Genomic DNA, 20,952 nt, shown 5'->3' with positions numbered 1-20,952 from the left:
ATACAGGAAGTGCATTATACCTAATTGGGGGAGAGTAATTGTGAGATTTGGAAGGGTTAGAGCAAAGGGCAGAAGGCCAAAGGTGGGTTTGGAGATCAAATAGCTGTTGGGGGATCATGAATGGAAGATTGGGGTAATGTTCTGGTTACATGACTGGAAATATATTGCGTATCCTTCACCGTTGCTAGGTCAGTATCCTGGAATTCACTCCCTACGGGCATTGTAGGCTCATTCAGAAGGTCAGGAGGAATGGGATACAGGGGAACTTAGCTGCTTGGATACAGAATTGGCTGGCCAACAGAAGACAGCGAGTGGTAGTAGAAGGAAAATATTCTGCCTGGAAGTCAGTGGTGAGTGGAGTTCCACAGGGCTCTGTCCTTGGGCCTCTACTGTTTGTAATTTTTATTAATGACTTGGACGAGGGAATTGAAGGATGGGTCAGCAAGTTTGCAGATGACACAAAGGTCGGAGGTGTCGTTGACAGTGTAGAGGGCTGTTGTAGGCTGCAGCGGGACATTGAGAGGTGGCAGATGGAGTTCAACCTGGATAAATGCAAGGTGATGCATTTTGGAAGGTCGAATTTGAAAGCTGAGTACAGGATTAAGGATAGGATTCTTGGCAGCGTGGAGGAACAGAGGGATCTTGGTGTGCAGATACATAGATCCCTTAAAATGGCCACCCAAGTGGACAGGGTTGTTAAGAAAGCATATGGTGTTTTGGCTTTCATTAACAGAGGGATTGAGTTTAAGAGTCGTGAGATCTTGTTGCAGCTCTATAAAACTTTGGTTAGACCGCACTTGGAATACTGCGTCCAGTTCTGGGCGCCCTATTATAGGAAAGATGTGGATGCTTTGGAGAGGGTTCAGAGGAGGTTTACCAGGATGCTGCCTGGACTGGAGGGCTTATCTTATGAAGAGAGGTTGACTGAGCTCGGTCTCTTTTCATTGGAGAAAAGGAGGAGGAGAGGGGACCTAATTGAGGTATACAAGATAATGAGAGGCATAGATAGAGTTGATAGCCAGAGACTATTTCCCAGGGCAGAAATGGCTAGCACGAGGGGTCATAGTTTTAAGCTGGTTGGTGGAAAGTATAGAGGGGATGTCAGAGGCAGGTTCTTTACGCAGAGAGTTGTGAGAGCATGGAATGCGTTGCCAGCAGCAGTTGTGGAAGCAAGGTCATTGGGGTCATTTAAGAGAGTGCTGGACATGTATATGGTCACAGAAATTTGAGGGTGCATACATGAGGATGAATGGTCGGCACAACATTGTGGGCTGAAGGGCCTGTTCTGTGCTGTACTGTTCTATGTTCTATGTTCTATTGTGGGTCAACTTAAGGCATGTGGACTGCAGTGGTTGAACAAGGCAGCTCACTTCCACCTGTTTTTGCTGATCTTCCTTCTCCTGAGCCCTCACTGTGAGTGAGTTCTTGGGAAAGGAACAGTGAGAATGGGAAGCAAGCGAGGGAGAAAGAGCAATTGTGGAAGGAAGAGTTGGGAAAAGAAGTGACAAGTGGGACAGTCAGCAAGTAGACTGTGGAAAAGATGAATGCAGGCTGTTTGGGAATACTCTTGCTTATAGAAGCTTAAAACTGAATTAAGTGTGGAAGGCCATCATCGTGGAATTCTTTCTGTATCATCTCTTCTTTATCTCCATCTATGCTGCTCTTATTCCTTGATACGCTCCTGAAAACATGCTTCTTTAGCCACAGACAAACACAGAATGTCAGAGAACCCATTAAGTCTGGCAACATCTTTGTAGACATCAACAGATATTGCTTCAAATCTGATATGACAATTTTTTTGTAGAACTGCTCTTCAGAGTCACCCGTCTGAAACGTTAACCGTTTTCTGTCTCCGCAGATGCAGTCAGATCTGATAAGTTTCTCCAGAGTTCTGTTTGTTTTCAATTTATGCATTAAGTTCAAGTGTTATTTATCTATCCTCTGAATCTACCTAGCAGCACAATGTCAAGTTTTGTTTGATAACACTCTTGTGAAGCACCTTGGGAGGCTTTTTTTATATTAAAGGTACTTTACAAATGAGGTTTGTTGTTGATGAGGTCATGAAAGGTGCTATATAAATTCTAATTATTTGTTCTTTTCAGGTAGTGGTCGAGCTACAAAAGGCAGATCTTGCTGGTTCTTTAACAGATTTGGGTATGTATGCAATGCATGGTGCAGCAAGATAAATAATTAAAAGAAATTTAGTTTCAGAGTTACAGAACTCTCACCTTCTGAGTTAGAACGTCATGAGTTCACGTCCCATTCCAGGACTTTAGCACATAATTTTGCTGGGATGTTGCTGGGAATGGAGGGCTTGAGTTGTGGGGGGAGACTGGATAGGCTGGGACTTTTCCCACTGGAACGTAAGAGATTGATGATATTGAGGTTTATGAAATCATGAGGCGTACAGATAAGATGAATGGCAGGTGTTTTTTTCCTGAGGTTGAGGATTTCAAGACTGGGGTACATATTTTTAAGCTGAGAAGAAGGATTTAAAAAAGACATGTGGGGCAACTTTTTTTACACAGAGAGTGGTTTGTGTGTGAGTGGACTTCCAAAGGAAGTGGTGCAAGTGGGTACAGTTACATTGTTTAAAAGGCATTTGGACAAGTTTTTGAAGAAGAAACATATGGAGGGACATTAGCCAATGAAGGCAGCTGGGACTAGTTTGGTTTGGGATTATGGTCGACATGGACTGGTTGGATTGGGAGGTCTGTTTTCATGCTTTATGGCTCCATGGCTCCTCTGACAGCACCTAACAAACGTGTAACCTCTACTAATGAGATCATTTAAGGACAGCAGATGCACCACCACCTGGAAGTTCCCCTCCAAGTCACATATCCTGAAATCAGAGGTGAATAGATTCTTCATAAGCAAGGGGTGAAAAGTTATCAAGATTAAGCAGGAAGGTAAAGTAATCAGATTAGCCATGATTTTATTGAATGGTAGGAGCAGACTTGAAGGGCCGAGTGGCATACTCCTACTGCTAATCTGTATCCTTGCAATTAGGGTAGGGCAATAAATTTGGCCTTAACAACAGAGCTTCCATCCCAGGGGCAAATGGAAAATAACTCACGAGTTGCTGATTACAAGGTAAATCAAGTATGACTAAAGGGATAGAAAAGAAACTTCTGGAAAGTACTAGAGAGAGTAACATTAGATAAAACATAGATTACATACAAATTCTTTAACCTTTGCTGAGAGCTGACACTTGAGTGCAAGGGGTTGAGTTCTACCTCACAGGGAGAAAGGGCAATCATACTGGATAACATTTCCCATCTTATGAGCATCCAGCAAGCAGTGCTGGCAATGAATTTGTTGCGGGATTGCATCAAGTTCTGTTGTTGAACAGCCTCCTGCTACTTTTTGGCAAGTCCCACATGTGAACAGCAGCTCCTTGGGTGAGACAGTACAGGGCATCCAGAAAGCCTGGAACTTGGGTTGGAACAGTGAATATGGTCAGGCTGGACACGGGGAGGGGAGGTGCGAAAGGGTGGGTGGTTGCTACTAACTGAAAGCAAAGTGGCTGCAAGCAAGCCACCTTTCAGATCACAGGTGCAACAGTGGATGGTCTTGAATCTGAACAAAATGAATAATGAACAAGTGTCAAAGAAAGATAGTTTATCAAGAAATTATTTTAACCATTTTAGTATTTACAATATTGTTCCAAAGACACTTCTGCACTTGAGTCTAACCTTGCATGAGCCAGCTTGCATCCTAAGTTAGCGCAAGTTAGTTAACTCAGCCACATGAGGGACATTGAAATAGTCCTTGGATAAGCATATGGATAATGATGAGATAGTGTAGGGGGAGGGGCTTAGATTAATTCACAGGTTGGCGCAACATCGAGGGCTGAAGGGCCTGTTCTGGCTGTATTGTTCTATGTTCTATGTTCTATAACCTACGCTTACACTTTGGTTTAGTGTTAAGGGAATATTTGAATTTTATATGAGGCATTGAACTGAAGCCCTTACTGAGTTTTGTTAAAGATGTTTTGGTTCAATTCTTTAAAAAGAATGAGCAGGGAAATTGTTTCATTTGCATCCAACCGTTGCCCTTGAAATGATTATTTGCAGTTTGTGGGAGCTTGCTTTGTGAAAATGGGTTGCTGTGTCTGCCTTTAAAAGAATGGGTAAAGAACGGTACGCGTAATTCATAGGCAACTAAATAATTTAGGAGAACATGGAAGTTTGTTCTTTAGTGAAGTATGATCAAATCGTGGATTGCTCAGTAAAAAGGGGAAGAAAGGAAAATTGGATGAGTTGAGGAACAAAATGAATGATCCAAAACAGCAATTTACAGAAAGCATTTTCAAATTGCGGAGAGAGTTGTCCAGATAGATTTTGGATTTTTAGTAGGCAAGGAAGTGTTTTTTAAAGCCAGAATTTATTTCCCACCCCTAGAGTCAACCACATTACTGTGACATGAGAGCAAGCTAATGTTTTGAGTTCTGATCCTGAGTGATCTAGACTCAGTGTTTGCTTGCACTCTCTCCACGGATTCTGCCTGGCCCACTGTGATTTACAGCATTTTCGTTTCAGTACAGATTCCAGCATCTGCAGTAATTTGCTCCTACATTGTTGTAGATCTGGTGTCACATGTAGGCCAGACCAAGTAAGGATGATAGTTTCCTTCTCTAAAAAACAACAATGAACCAGATGGGTTTTTCTGACAATCGACAATGGATTCATGGTCATCACTGGATTCTTAATTCCAGATATTTATTGAATTCAAATTCGACCACACTGCTGTAGCAGAATTCGAACCCAGGTCCCCAGAATAATATCTGGGCCTCTGGATTAACGATCCAACAATAATACCACTAGGCCATCACCTCCCCATAACATAACCTAAACACAAACTCATTCCTTTATCAAAACACAGAAAAATATTTAAATCAGTAACCATTCTAATCATTAGGTCGTCACGTGACTTCATAGGTGTCTAATTTTTTTTTTGTTCATTTTCTTTCATTTCATCTAACACAGCAAAGTTAGCTAATTTCGATGAAGGTCAAACCTTAAATGCCTGAACTACTGATTTGGTGGAGAGTGTTTACCTGAGCACTTGGCATTTCAACTCCCACATCACCCTAGACTGGCATTTGTAGTCAATGATGGAATCAAGGCCAGAGGCAGCTACATATAATCATGGCCAAAAGATACTTCCATTTTATTGATTAAACTAATAAATTATTGATTCATACTTTGCATCAGTTTTCACACTGCAAGACACCATTTGCACACCAGAATTTCAAGAAATTCAAAGGTCAGAGATGAGTGTAGTGGCAGTTATTAAGGAGAAGGTGCTGGGGAAGCTGAAAGGTCTGATGGTGGATAAATCACCCAGATCAGATGGACTACACCTCAGAGTTCTGAAGTACACAGCTGAGGAGATTTAAGAGGTTGTGTTGGTGATTTTTAGTAATCACCCTAGAGTCAGGGAGGGTTTCAGAGGACTGGAAAATGGCAAATATAACAACCCTGTTTATGAAGGGAGAGAGGCAGAAACCAGGATATTATAGGCTGGTTAGCCTGTCCTCGGGCGTTGATAGGATTTGAGAGTCCACTATTAAGGATGAGATTGCAGAGTACTTAGAAGTGCGTGGTAAAATAGGGCTGAGTCAGCATGATAGCAATCTGTTAGAATTCTTTGAGGATGTGTCAAGCAAATTAGACCACGGAGAGCCAGCGGATGTAATTTCTGGATTTGTTGAGAAAGCCTTTGGCATGGATAGAGGATTAGCTGACAGGCAGAAGGTAGGAAGTAGGGGTAAATGAGTTTTGTGGGGATTGCAGCCCAGGACTGGTGTTCCATGGGGCCCAGTGTTGGACCACAACTGTTCACGTTTGTATTAACAATCTGGACGAAGGAACTGAGGGCATTGTTGCTAAGTGTGCAATTGCCACAAAGACAAGTGGAACAACGGATCGTATTGAGGAAGGAAGGAGGCTCCAAAATGACTTGGATGGGTTAGGACAGTCGGCAGGGAAGTGGCAGATTGTATACTTTGTGAGGTTATGCACCTTGGTCAGAAGAATAGAAGTGTAGAGTATTTTATATGCAGGGAAAGGCTTCAAAATGCACTTAATGATTTGGGAGTCCCAATTCAGGCTTCTCTTAAGGTTAACATGCAGGTTCATTTGGCAGTTAGGATGGCAAATGCAATGCAAGCATTCATTTCAAGAAGGCTAGAACACAAGAGCAGAAATGCACTGCTGAGGCTGTATAAGGCTCTGGTCAGACTCCATTTGGAATATTGTGAGCACTTTTGCACCTTGTATCTAAGGAACGATGTGCCAGCATTGGAGGAGGTCCATTGGAAGTTTACAACAATGATCTTGAGCATGACGAGCTTGACATTGGACTGGTGATGACTCTACATCTGTACTCGATGGATTTTAGAAGGGAGATGGGGGCATCTGATTGATATTTACAGAATACTGATAGGTCTGAATAGAGTAGAAATGGAGAAGATGGTTCCTTTAGGAGAGACAAGGACTCAATGGCACTGCCTCAGAGTAAAGTGGCAGCCCTTTAGAACTGAGATGAGGTGGAATTTCTTCAGCCAGTTAAACTGTGGAATTCATTGCTGCAGGGGGCTTTGGAGGCCAGGTCATTGAGGGAATTCAAGGCAGAGGTAGACACGTTCTTGATTGATAAGAGGATCAAGGGTTTTAGAGAGGAGGCAGGAGAATGGAATGGAGAAACATATCTAATGGTAGATCGAATGGTAGAGTTGACTCGATGGACTAAATGGTCTAATTCTTCTCCTGTATTGTATGCTCATAGAGCCATACAGCATGAAAACAGAACCTGTGCTCCAACCAATCCATGCAAAATGTTATCCTATACTAAACTAGTCTCACCTGCACCTGGCCTATATCCCTTCAAACGTTTCCTATTCATGTATTTATCCAAGTGTCTTTTCAACATTGTAATTGTACCCACATCCCCCACTTCCTTGGGAACTTCATTCCACACATGAAACACCTGCTGTGTGAAAAATCTTAGGTCTTGTCTTGGATTAATCAGTAGGCATGCAACCTGAAAATAAAGTTCACTTTTAAAGATGCTATTTCTGTACATGGAGTAGTTGGTCCTTGCTTCCTGATATTGCCAGCAGTGTAGCATATAGAAAAAAGGAAACATTTAGAAACCTAGATATGCCTGAAATAACCATTTAGGCAGAGGAAGAGACTTATTACCTACTTTTGACAGATAACAGCATTAGTGCAAAAAGAAGAAGTTTGATGAGGATGTAGGATGAATGAGAAGGATATAGTCAGAATTGCATGGGGTGTAAATTAATGCTGGTCATACTCCAAATGAACATTCATGAAATACTGCCTTTTATCTAGTTGTAGTCCAACAGGTTTGTTGGAAATTGCAAGCTTTTGGAACGCGGTCCCTTCGTCCGATGCAGTGAGAGGAGAGCACGCAGACACAAAGTTTAAGGGCAGAACAATCAAAAAATCACCCAACTGGTGTGATTGGGATGAACAAAGAACAAAGAAAATTGCAGCACAGGAACAGGCCCTTCAGCCCTCCAAGCCTGCGCCAATCGAGATCCTCTGTCTAAACTTGTCATCTTATTTCTAAGGGTCTGTATCCTTTTGCTCCCTGCCCATCCATGTTCCTGTCCAGATACATCTTAAAAGACACTATCGTGTCTGCATCTACCACTTCTGCTGACAACATGTTCCATGCATATCTCCCATAAACTTGCCTCCTCTCACTATGAACTCATTACCCCTAGTAATTGAGTCCCCTGCTCTGGGGAAAAAGCTTCTTGCTATCCACCTTGTCTATACCCCGCATGATTTTGTAGACTTCAATCAGGTCCCCTCTCAATCGCTGTCTTTCTAATGAAAATTATCCTAATCTACTCAACCTTTCTTCATAGCTATTGCCCTCCATGCCAGGCAACATCCTGGTGAACCTCCTCTGCAACATCTCCAAAACATCCACATCTTTTTGGTAATGTGGCGACCAGAAGTGTATGCAGTACTCTAAATGTGGCCGAACCAAAGTCTTGTACCACTGTAACATGACCTGTCAACTCTTGTACTCAGTACCCCGTCCGATGAAGGAAAGCATGCCGTATGCCTTCTTGACCACCTTATTGACCTGCGTTGCCACCTTCAGGGAACGACGGACCTGAACACCCGGATCTCTCTGTAAATCAGTTTTCCCCAGGACTTTTCCATTTAGTGTATAGTTTGCTCTTGAATTATATCTTCCAAAATGTATCACCTCGCATTTGTCCGGATTGAATTCCATCTGCCACTTATCTGCCCAACTCTCCAATCTATCTATATTCTGCTGTAATCTCTGACAAACCCCTTCACTATCTGCTACTCCACCAATCTTCATGTCATCTGCAACTTTCTAATCAGACCACCTATACCTTCCTCCAAATCATTTACGTATATCACAAACAACACTGGTCCCAGCACAGATCCCTGTGGAACACCACTGGTCACAGTTCTCCAATTTGAGAAACCCCCTTCCACTACTACTGTCTGTCTCCTGTTGCCTAGCTGATTTTTTTTTATCCAGCTAGCTAGCACACCCTGGACGCCATGCGACTTTACTTTCTCCATCAGCCTGCCATGGGGAACCTTATCAAACACGTTACTGAAGTCCATCTAAATAACATCTACAGCCTTTGCCTCATGAATCAGCTTTGTCACATCCTCAAAGAATTCTATTAAGTTGGTAAGACATGACCTTCCTTGCACAAAACCATGGTGTCTATCACTGATAAGCCCATTTTCTTCCAAATGGGAATAGATCCTATTCCTCAGTGTCTTCTCCAGCAGCTTCCCTACCACTGATGTCAGGCTCACCGGTCGATAATTACCTAGATGATCCCTGCAACACCTCTTAAACAAGAAGACAACATTAGCAATTCTCCAGTCCTCCGGGACCTCACCCATGTTTAAGGATGTTGCAAAGATATCTGTTAAGGCCCCAGCTATTTCGTCTTTCGCTTCCCTCATAACCTGGGATAGATCCCATCCGGATCTGGGGACTTGTCCACTTAATGCCTTTTAGGATACCCAACACTTCCTCCCTCATGCTGACTTGACCTAGAGTAAGCAAACATCTATCCCTAACCTCAGCATCTGTCATGTCCCTCTCCTTGGTGAATACCGATGCAAAGTACTCGTTAAGAATGTCACCCATTTTCTCTGACTCAGTGCATAACTTTCCTTCTTGGTCCTTAAGTGGGCCAATTCTTTCTGTAGTTACCTTCTTGCTCTTTATATATGAATAAAAGGCTTTGGGATTTTCCTTAAGCATGTTTGCTAAAGATATCTCATGTCCCCTTTTAGCCCTCTTAAATCTTCATTTCAGATTTGCCCTACAGTCCCAATATTCTTCCGAAGCTTCTTCTCACTTCAGTCGCCAAGACATTATGTATGCTTCCTTTTTCCTCTTTGCTAGTCTCACAATTTTACCTGTCATCCATGGTTCCCTAATCTTGCTATTTCTATTCCTCATTTTCACAGGAACATGTCTCTCTTCACGCTAATCACCCTCTCCTTAAAAACCTCCCGCATATCAAATGTGGATTTACCTTCAAACAGTTTCTCCCAATCTACATTCCTCAGACCCTGCCGAATTTTGGTATAGTTGGCCTTCCCCCAGTTTAGAACTCTTCCTTTAGGACCACTCTCATCTTTGTCCATGAGTATTGTAAAACTTACGGAATTGTGGTCACAATTGTGGAACAAACCTAAAATGGCTGGCTGACTATCTCCTGTTGTACCTTTAATCATCCGTACATTCCCTCATACTAAAAATTGTAGAGGTATGGTATGGAGAACTCTCTTAGAAAGGAGATACAAGTTTTGATTGATTAAGATGTAAATTCCAGAATCTGTTTCAAGTCACTGCCCCAAGATAGTTAAAGGTTTCTTCAGTGTCTACCTAACTTTGCAAACTTCGAACACACAGAGTGATAGGAATATGCAAAAAAGTAACAAAAACTGATTGTGGGTATGAGGTCTTGCGTGCATGCACACGTGCGAGAGGGAGAGAATGTGTGTGTGAGTGTGAGGTGACCCCACTACACTGTTCTCTATCTGTAAAATCTTCCTTACTGTCCTGTTTTGACAGCATCTCTCTACATTCATTAGTTGGTACATTTATGGATTATTTATTACACTCTGTCTCACACACACACACATGTATCTAAGGGATGAATAATTTCATCCAAGATGTTTGTTTATTTGAAGTTGCATTCAATTTTGTTCAAGAAACACAATTTGTAGTCGCAGTCTGTCAGTGTGGCATTTTATTTTGGGATAAAGGCAGCCTGATTCCAGATCTTAACTCTTGAGACAGATTCTGGACAAGGCCTCATACCTACAATTCAGTGTCTGACGTGAGATGTCACCTTTTGTATATTCCTATCACTCTGTTTGAAGTTTGGAAAGATTGGCAGACACTGACGAAACCTTAAATTATCTCGGGGCAGTGACTTGAAACAGACTCTGGAATTTGCATCTTAATCAATTGAAACTTGTGTCTCTTTTCTAACAGAGTTCTTCATGCCTTGCTACTGCAATTTCTAGAATGCAGGAATGTATGAATGATTAAAGATTCAGCAGGGGGCAGTCAATCAGCCATTTTAGGTTTGTCCACTCCACTCATAGTTGTACGATCCTTTGATCTCTCTGGCCTTCATCTCTCTGCCTATAAACTCTGTGTCTGTGTGCTCTCCTCTCATTACACCTGACAAAGGGGCTGTGATTGGAAAGCTTATGATTTCAAGTAAAACTGTTGGACTGTAACTTTGTGTCATGTGAATTTTGACTTTGTCCACCCCAGTTCAACACCTTCTCCTCCACATTATGCCTTTTATCTGAATAAATCTAAATAAAAACCTTTGTCTTTTCTCTTGGTCCAGGCCTTATTCCAGGGGGGAAGATAAAGTTGATCCACAGCTCTTCTATTGAGGTGAACAGGTAGGCTTGGACGGCCCAATTCTATAATGATGCACACTCGCTGTGTTTTTGATCTTCTATTATTTGCTGCATGCACTTCAGGCCTGTTGATTCCTAAAGCACCGATGGGCATGTCAGTAATAGATTTTCGTTCCTTTCACAAGGCTTTTAATTGGAAAACACTCATTTAAAATTAGCTTTGAAAGAATAATATTCAGCCATTCAAGAATGTTTCATCTTTAAGGGAAATGTTACAGTTAGGTGATGTGATTTTATTTTCCTGTTGTCTTTCTTACCCTGTTGAAGCCTGGCACAGTGAGCCTAATGGTGTCCTCCTCTGTTTGAAACCTCTGTTGTTCATTGATTAAAACTTCACTAATTACAGACTATGCCTCTTTTATGACTTCAAATTTAAAATTATTTTGATCAGCTGCCATGTTTATTTTATTTTTATTTTTCTATTCATTGTTAAGTGAACATTGTTTGGCACCTCCTCACTCATTCCTGAAAATTCAGTTTCTCATGAGCAATTATCCCTTCCCCAAGCATAGACAGGTTGGACATAACTTTTTATTAATACCCTGCTTTATGGCCCTACCTTACTAATGTAATGTTTAATGGAACAACACTACATTGTTTACTGCTTATATAATTAAATAGTCCTGTACTGATTTGGCTTATTTTCCTTCATCCGCTTAACTTGAAAACTTACTCAATCGTTAACCTACTGAATACTCTGTACTTTTTGCAAGTCACTTGGCTTTCTCTCACTTTACTTTTAATACTTTTTCTAAAGTACATTGACTTCAGAGAGAGAGAGAGAGGTGGTGTTGGCATGGGGGTTGTGCGCAGGGACTTATGGTGAGGCTAATGTGAGGGTTACTGGACAAGTGACAAGGTTGAGAAAATGATGATCACACCTGGTACAGAAATTGAAGCAGTAGGGTGGCATCACTGCATTGCAAATCAGTCAACCTGCCAACTAAGCTCAGTGACAGAAGGCATTTAGCTTGTTGTTTGAAAGTAGTCCAAAAATATATGAAAAGAATGAACATTCCTGAATTAGTTTTGGTTTTGTTTTCCTCATAGTGGACTACTATATGCATTTCTTTCTTCAACTTAGGACTTGCTTCATGCTAATCATTGGCTTTATTTCATAAAATAGCTTTTTTGCTATTCTATCTATATTCTATTTTATTCTATATTCTATTCTATGCTAATTGCTAATCTATCCTTATACCAAATAGCAAGAATTTAAATGATGATGTTTCTATCATAGCCCACAAAGTTTATTGATACTATTTTTCTGTTGTGTTTTAATCAGCTTTTTCCCAAGAAATTTCATGCAGCTGGGACCTCCTCGGACTCTGAGCATCAGGTTTCTGCCTTCTGATCCTAATCATTTCTTTATTGGAACAGATACTGTGAGTAATTGTAAAACTAAGTTCAATGCAATATTTTGTAATACATATGGAAACTTTCTTTGGCTGTTGCTGTAGCCATATATTTTGCTTCTCTGTTTCTTGTCTTGCCCATCACCAGTAACACCAGCCTCAGAAAAGAAAGTCTTTTGCCATTCAATCCTTCCTGCATTTCACTCTATTACATATCTTCCTATTGTCCATGTTCTTTCTGCACCACAACTCAATATAGTCTGCTCAAAACATATGTATGACTACAACAATTAGGAGCAACAGTAGCGCAACTCAGTCCCTGAAGCCTGCTTTGCCTTCCAGTAAGGTCATGGCTGATCTGATCATTCCACATTGCATCTTATCCCAGTAATCTTTCACCTCTTTGCTTGTGAAGAATCTATCCACCTCTACCTTAAAGTATTTAAAAATTCCGCTCCCATCTTTTGAAGACGAAAGTTCCAAAGAACTGTGGCCCTCAATGATAAAGGAACTTCTCCTCACTTCTACCTTAAAATGCATTATATTTCTAACTTTTCCTTGTTCTGATCGAAGGTCACAAACTGATTACTCCGCTTTTCTCTCTCGGCTAGTGCTGCCAGACCTGCTGAGTTTCTCTAAGATTCTGTATTGATTTCAGCTTCTCAGCATCCTCATTATTTTGCTTATGTTTTGCCTAATCTGTTTGTTTTCCGCGGTTTCTGTTTTAATTCACCCTCTGAACTCCATATACTGAGATCCATGTGTTTAAAAAAATGTTAGAACAGAATAAAGCATCAAATATGAAAGGAGTGAAAAGATTGATTTATTATGTTTTGGAAGTGTTAACCCGGCTATATCAGTTAGTGAGATAACAAGGTGTAGAGCTGGATGAACACAGCAGGCCAAACATCATCAGAGGACCAGGAAGGCTGACATTTTGGTCAGCCTTCCTGCTCCTCTGATGCTGCTTGGCCTGCTGTGTTCATCCAGCTCTACACCTTGTCGTCTCAGATTCTCCAACATTTGCAGTTCCTACTATCTCTATACCAGTTAGTGTTTTGCTTTTTATTTTGTGGTTTAATTGACAGCCATAGCAACTGGACTAGAAGAGCCCCTAAGAAGTGATTCTGCTCTTATTGTTCTCATTTTTGTTTGATTCTTTTGCTGTGTTCATTTTGGTCCATTTCCCTTAAATTTGATCTCTCCAGCTCTCTTACTTCTGCTGGTTCTCTTATTCTTGCAGTGAGCTGGAGATTTTCCTCAACTTATTTGATACTAAGTTAAAAACTGATTTTCTATAGAAACGAAATGGAAAGAAAAACATACGTTGAGATCAATATCAATGATAACCTATTTCATATAATTATTTCTATTCTCTTAATAGGGTCTTGTGAGTCATGGTACCCGTCATGGCTTGCAAGCAGCACCGAGGCTATACAAATCTCAAACAAATGGTGCCAGAGCTGTTCAAGTCACATGTATTGACTTCTGTCATTTTGGAAATACACTGTTCTTGGTAAGTCTTTCATGATTATGGATTTGATTTACCTCAATGCTCATTATCCTCACCTACTCTAACTTACTAGGGAACAAAGAGTGATTTTCTCCCTTTCAGTTCTGGAGAATTAAGATGTTTTAGGATGAATTATCTCATCTAGGTGATTAACATATATCTTTACACATGAGTAACACTGTGTTTTAGCTAACCTTTTATCATTGGTTGTATGACCATGGAGTCTAATCCTGGCTTTGCTAAACTTCCATGTTTGGTAGCCCTAGAGGAGAAGGTGCTGGTGAGTAGGAATTGTGACTAATATTTTTCTGTCTTCCTTGTTTGAGGTAGGAACCCAGTTTGTTGTGAGGTAGTGGTCTCAGTTGGCTTTATTGCTGCATTATGTTCACTTGTTAGGAATAAGTAAGGTTGTTCATATTCATGACCTCAGCCTGGGTGGGCACTGTGACATAAGCTGAACAGATATCTTAACACAGATTCTCCCTTTTCAAATTATAATGTTGCTAGTGTTAGCAAACTTTACCATTGATGGACTCCTATCACAATATCAAGTACAGATTAACGGGCATTGAAGATAAATGTAGACCTTGTCATAAGCGCACTTTATGATTTGTTATGTAATATTATGACCTACCTTGCATTTTAGACACACAATCTAAGAAGTTCTGTTTAACTCATTAGATATGATATAAACAGAACACTATTTCCGCAATTGAAGAGACTTGTATCACTGGACAAATAGAAATCTCCTGATCTCCTGAAGAGTTAAAGTAAATTTATATCAAAATGTATTGTGGATTCATGTAAGAAAACTAGAGAGCCTGGATAATGGGTTAATATGAAGCCTTTCAGTACAGGAATGTCTGAGATCAATGAAAATATAACTGCCAGTATGTGACCTTATCACAAATGTCAAAGGTATAATTTCAAAGTCGGAATGATTTAAAATACCATTTGTGGTGTTGCCTTGCAGATTGGGTGTTCAGATGGAACAATTAGACTGCACTCAGTGACAACAGAGAATCCTGTTATTCAGTGGAATGAAAGCACTCAGGGTCGATCAATCCAGGCCGTATTATGGGCACTGACTCGACCTGGCATGTTTTTTGTTCTTGATGCATCATCTCATGTGTATGTATGGGATTTATTGCAAAATGTTTCCAAACCTGTTGCAGAGGAGAGTCTTCTGTCAGATAAGTAAGTACCGTGGTTTAATTAATACAGAACCTGTAGCTCTGTTTCTTGTAACTATACCTCAAAGTTGTGTCGTGTTCTTCATATTGTTGTTTACTAGCAAGATAGAATATGCTGGATAGCTTCTTTTTTTAAGTAAAACTTGAAGTGGTGGTTCAAAGCTCCAGCTATATTTTGTGTATTTCACTCTATGTTTTGTGTATTTCATTCTTGGACCTGTCTTATCAATTCAATTCACTAGAGTTAATATCTAGACCTCAGTGTTTCAGCTTGTTCTGAATGACCACATTGATCAGAGAGAGACTTTTCTTGTGGGCTTCAGGACCCCACCATCAGTTTGAAATAATGTCCAGAAGCCTGCACTATTTTGGAAACAGTCAACCGGCTGTGATTTTCCGTGCTGTATTTTGGAAACGCAAATCAGGGCAGGGCTTATACATTTGATGGTAAGGTCATGAGAAGTGTTGCTGAATAAAGAGACTTTGGAGTTCATATTTTCTTGAAAATGGAGTCCCAGGTAGACAGGATAATGAAGTAGGTGAGAGATAATGAAAATTGCAGATGCTGGAGAATTCCAAGATAATAAAATGTGAGGCTGGATGAACACAGCAGGCCAAGCAGCATCTCAGGAGCACAAAAGCTGACGTTTCGGGCCTAGAGCCCGAAACGTCAGCTTTTGTGCTCCTGAGATGCTGCTTGGCCTGCTGTGTTCATCCAGCCTCACATTTTATTATATTATAATGAAGTAGGTGTTTGGTATGGTTGCCTTTATTGGTCACTACATTGAGTATAGCAGTTGGGAGGTCATGTTGTAGCCGTACAGGACTTTGGTTAGGCCATTTTTGGGAAACTACATGCAATTCTGGTCTCCCTGCTATAGGAAGGATGTTGTGAAAATTGAAAGGATTCAGAAAAGATTTACAGGGAGGGTTTGATCTGTAAGGAGCTGAATAGGCTGCGGCTATTTTCCCTGGAGTGTCAGAGGCTGAGGGGTGACCTTATAGGAGTTTATAAATTCATGACGGCATGTATAGGGTGAATATTCAAGGTCTTTACCCCAGTGTAAGGAAGTCCCAAACTAGAGGCCATAGGTTTAAGGTGAGAGAGAAAGGTCCCTTTTAAATTCTAAGGGGCCACTTTTTCATGCAGGGAATGGTGTGTGTGTGGAATCAGGTGCCAGAGGAAGTAACAGAGGTTGGTACAATTACAAATTTTAAAAGGCATCCGGATGGTTATATGAATAGGAAGGGTTTAGAGGAATATGGGTCAAATGCTAGCAAATGTGATTAGATTGATGTAGGATATCTGTTTGGCATGCACGAGCTGATTGGAAGAGTCTGTTTCCATGCTGTACAACACTATGATTCTATGGATCTATTACTCAGTCAATTAATGGTCAGAGAGCAGATGTATTGCCCAATTAAAGACTCTGGGTGGACTCACAGGAAGACCAATAGAGGTCTTGGAAGAAGCAGAGCGATGCCTTTATAGGTTTATAAGAGGAAAAGCATCTCCAACTTTCTTAATTTTACAATAAGAATGTCTTCAGCAGTCAGACCTCCATTTTGTGGAGATGCCAATATGATGGGAGCCTCTTCACAAGGCAGCCTGCAACTGAAGCCAGGGAGGGCTTCTAAGTCTACCTGGACCATTGATCCCTCAGCCACCACCACCGCCCTCCGAGAAGTTGCCTCCAAGCAACTACAGTATTCCCAGGTGCTTCCTGGGATGTGGCCTGTCTTACTGCGTATTTAATGGCTCAATCGGCTATCTGCATTTAACACCCCTACCATCTTCTGTGCCCCTCTCTCTAAAATTAAACCCAATGATAAACTCATCAGGAATGGCAAAACAGGCTAACATCTCACCTCTGTGATAGAGATATTAGGTATAGAGGTTTCATTTGTGGAGACCAAAACTAAGGGCTGTAAAATGATCAAGAAATTCAAAGAGATTTAGGAGGTCTGTATTATCAAATAATGGCTAGGACGTGGACCGTGTGGTCACAAGGGTAGTTGAGGAAAGCGGCTTTGAAACATTTAAGGAAAAGGAATGAAACTGATTTCTGGGATGACAGGCCTGACTCATGAAGAGAAACTGGATTGGTAGGGACTGTAATCGCTGGAGTTTAGAAGAAAGAGGGGAGGTCTCATAGAAACCTGTCAACTTCTAATAGGACTAAACAGAGTACACACAGGAAGGATGTTTTTGATGACCTGGGTGTCCAGAACCAGGTTACAGTCTCAGGATAGTGGGTAGGCCATTTAGGAATGAGATGAGGAGATTTCTTCGGCCAGTGAGTGGTTGAGCGAAGCAGTTGAGGACAAAACATTGATAACAAATTGTGGGGCTGGATGAACACAGCAGCCCCACACTTTGTTATCTTGGATTCTCCAGCATCTGCAGTTCCCATTATCTCTGAGGACAAAACATTGAATGTTTTTCAAGAAGGAGTTAGATATGGTTGTTAGGCCTAAAGGCATCAAAGGTTTTGAGGAGAAAGCAGGCATAGGAAAATTACAGCAGCTAAATTTTACTCTAGTGGCAGATTGACATTTTATAAAAAGTAAATAATTTCATTTCGGATTTCTGAATCTTACACAGTTTTGTTTTACTTGTGCTGATTAGGTAAATGAAGACACATGGGCTATCCATTATATCCAAGTTTAGTGCTGATGTTCTGGAATGTTTGATATGTTTGTGTCCTTTTACTTAAATATAAAGCTTGATAACTAAATGTTGTTCTATTTGTTTCCTTCTCCCCACTTAACAGGATAACAGCTATAGCTATTCTTGGTGATCCAGAGAAGCCAAGTGCATCTTCAGGCCTCATGTTGGCGAAGCAGTCTGGAGCAATTGAGATTCAGTATCTAATGAAGCAATGGTCAGAGCCTCATCTAAATGAATTAGAAACATTGCACTATATTCTACAGAAAACTGCATAGAACTGTGTACAGACTCTGAAAAGGACTCTGCGAGTTCATCAACTTGCCCATGATTATTAGTTTGTAAATGTGCTACTTTTTGTACAGTCAGCTTTTTTGTAAAAGTTATTTATAAAATTTCATTATATATCCATTATAGTACATCAGAGGTACAAAGTATTTATCAAGCCACCTGTTTTATATGATGTTTCTCCATGCATATAGACATGCAAATACAATATATTTTGTAGCTCACTGAATATACCAGACTATTTTTGAGTATTCTTTTTTTCTGTTGCAGGCTGCCAGGAAGCTAATATTATTAATGTGATTACAAACTTTAAGAATCCACAAAACTAGGCAAATAGCTGTTAATAACAGATTGCAACACCCATGATAGAAATTACATAGTGATAAGTAACAACTTTTGTTTTTATTACTCATGTGTAGTTATGTACATGTGGTTTAATTACTGAACGTAGAATTCATCTGCCTGTGATATAACAATGGTAGTAAAGGCAAAATAGTGAATACAGAGGTAAAATTTTAGAACATTAATTTTCTCAGCTTTATTTTAGTCTTGGTTTTCTAAATTGTAAATACAGTTATTAGTGTGTTAAGCTGATTAGAATCCTCATATTTTAACTCCCTAGTAAGAATGCAGAGTGAAAGATTTTGCAATGTTCGTATTCATTCTTGAAGCTAAATCTAGGAGCTAAACAGGGCTGAGTTATTTTAAACATATATTTGAATGCGTACATTATATTAGAGAATTTAAGACAAACTTCCTAGCAGATTATTGGTACAAGCAATTTCTTAAATATGATGTCTCAAGAAAAGTTCTGCAACAGTTAATAAGTCACTGTATGAGTCTAATTTATTCAGTTGGTGCAGCAGTTTAGGTGCCGGTGTAGGGGTAACTTGAGCAAGAAGGGTGGACAACCATTTTAGATCTCATGGCGGACAATCCAGAGAGAACGATGCTGAAGAAAACTGGGAGATACTGAAAGCATTTTCACTGAGTTTAGAGTACTTTTCAGAAGATCTTACTACTTGGGAGGTCAGTGCGTGCAAGTATGGTTTATTCATGGACATTTTCATGTGACACCAGGATTCTATCTGAAAGCTCACTGCAGGAGAATAGTACATGGTGCTCCATGAGCCTTATTTTTGATTTCCCTACAGCATTTGGTTTCATCAGTTTTTGCTGCCGTTGCCCTGTGACACTTGATGCAGTACATTTCTCATGTTATCACCGGTGCCAACACGTGGAGATAGGTGCAGTGAGTGCAGAAAAGCTCATCCAACTGAAAAACTTAATATGTTCTGTATATATAATGAGAAGGAAATGAGCAGTAAATTATATTTCAATTGCACATAGTGACTCAATTCAACTACATAGGCATATTGTTACAATCTACATAATTTAGACAGACAATGGATTGAGAATTGATCTTTGGTTATGAATTTTAAATATAAATTAACAATATTTTGTTAAAAAATAAAGTTTACAGAAACATTATAAGTAATTTTGAAGGACGTTATCATTTATGTGTAAACATTTGTGAGGGATCCAAGCAACACTGCTGCAGCTTTCACTATGTGTTTTGAGGAAACTACAAGCATTAGAGTTGTATCAGAGATAACGGGAGCTGCAGATGCTGGAGAATCAGAGATAACAAAGTGTGGAGCTGGATGAACACAGCAGCCCAAGCAGCATCTTAGGAGCACAAAAGCAAAAGGATGTGATAATACAATTTAAGTAACAAATGCAAGTTTTGTACTTTGCTGAACTGCATACATTGTACAAATTGTTTTCAAAATAATTAGCACTTCCTAAGATATCTTGCTGTAAGTTTGAAAGGAGGAAAGGCTGGTATTTACACAATACCTTTTAGTATCACAGGATCAACCAATTCAGTACATTTTAATTGAAGTCACTTGTAAAAAACATGATAGCCCATTTGCACACAACAATCAACCTCCCTCACATAACAGTGCAGCAATGACTAGCTAATTATTTTCAATATTGATTGGTACACCAATTTTGCAGTCCCTTTTGGCATCTGCAAACCAAAATTAATGAACGCATCCCCAAATGAGATTATCAGAGAAAGATTATAACATTTTTGTAAATTCTAACAAGAGTCAGAGCTAGCGTAAACATAAAGGATAAGGTAAATCATGTATCAAACCAAAGGAAAGATGCTGTTGCATTAACCAAATATTTCCTGTCATGTTCCTTGCGAAAAAAACTAGAGCGTATAGTCATTGTTATAATGCAGGAATAATACAGTTAAGTTTTGCACAGCAAGGTCCCATAAACTGTAGCAAAGCGATGACAGTCAGCAAATCTGTTTATTGGACTTAATTGGAGATAAAATTGTCAAGATTCTGTGAATAACTTGCCTGTTCCTTTTTGATAGGAATTTTTACTTCTACCTGATGAGATACTTATGTCTGTGTGGTCTCAGTCTCTGATATAGTGCAGCTCTCTATCAGCGGTACCAGTTGAAATTTTTCAGCTCAAATCCCAGATTAGGGCTTGGACCAGCTGCTGAAAAACAAATCAACACATTTCAAAATGTTGCATATCACAGAGTCACCTATGATCTTGGGTGGATTTAAAACACAAAGAAATCCATGTGGAGTGGATGAACTGAAGGCAGTCACTGAGAAATGTGATGTGGCTGCGGAAAGGAGTTTTGGCAATTACCTTTTCAACCACAAGGAACAACAATGAAATTAATGGCAGTGAAGAAGAAAAAAGATTGGAGTGGAAAACCTACCCGAGACTGGAGCAGAACTTCTTCAAGGTGGGTGTACTTGAGAGAGAAGTGGCAGAGAGTTAATAAACAATGAAAAAGCACAATAGAACTACGGAGATAACAAAGTATGGAGCTGGATGAACACAGCAGGCTAAGCAGCATCTTAGGAGCACAAGAGCTGACATTTTGGGGCTAGACCCT

The 20,952-nt window shown here is 40.2% G+C and overlaps 1 protein-coding gene across 5 annotated transcripts in view; it reads left to right on the top strand.

Annotated features, from left to right (window-relative positions):
• dync2i1 (dynein 2 intermediate chain 1) overlaps nt 1-19,437 on the top strand; it is a 126,883-nt gene extending 107,446 nt beyond the window's left edge. For all 5 annotated transcript variants that reach the window (XM_059639584.1, XM_059639581.1, XM_059639576.1 and 2 more), the window contains 6 exons: nt 2,103-2,154; nt 10,922-10,979; nt 12,283-12,382; nt 13,737-13,868; nt 14,839-15,062; nt 17,833-19,437. In XM_059639584.1, the coding sequence (XP_059495567.1) occupies nt 2,103-2,154; nt 10,922-10,979; nt 12,283-12,382; nt 13,737-13,868; nt 14,839-15,062; nt 17,833-18,004 (738 nt within the window). In that variant the 3' untranslated portion in view covers nt 18,005-19,437. The remainder of the gene's footprint in view (nt 1-2,102; nt 2,155-10,921; nt 10,980-12,282; nt 12,383-13,736; nt 13,869-14,838; nt 15,063-17,832) is intronic.
• Nucleotides 19,438-20,952: the final 1,515 nt, after the last annotated feature.

Source organism: Stegostoma tigrinum, chromosome 2, assembly GCF_030684315.1.
Source record: "Stegostoma tigrinum isolate sSteTig4 chromosome 2, sSteTig4.hap1, whole genome shotgun sequence".
Taxonomy (NCBI): domain Eukaryota; kingdom Metazoa; phylum Chordata; class Chondrichthyes; order Orectolobiformes; family Stegostomatidae; genus Stegostoma; species Stegostoma tigrinum.
This window is presented reverse-complemented; position numbering and strand designations above follow the sequence as displayed.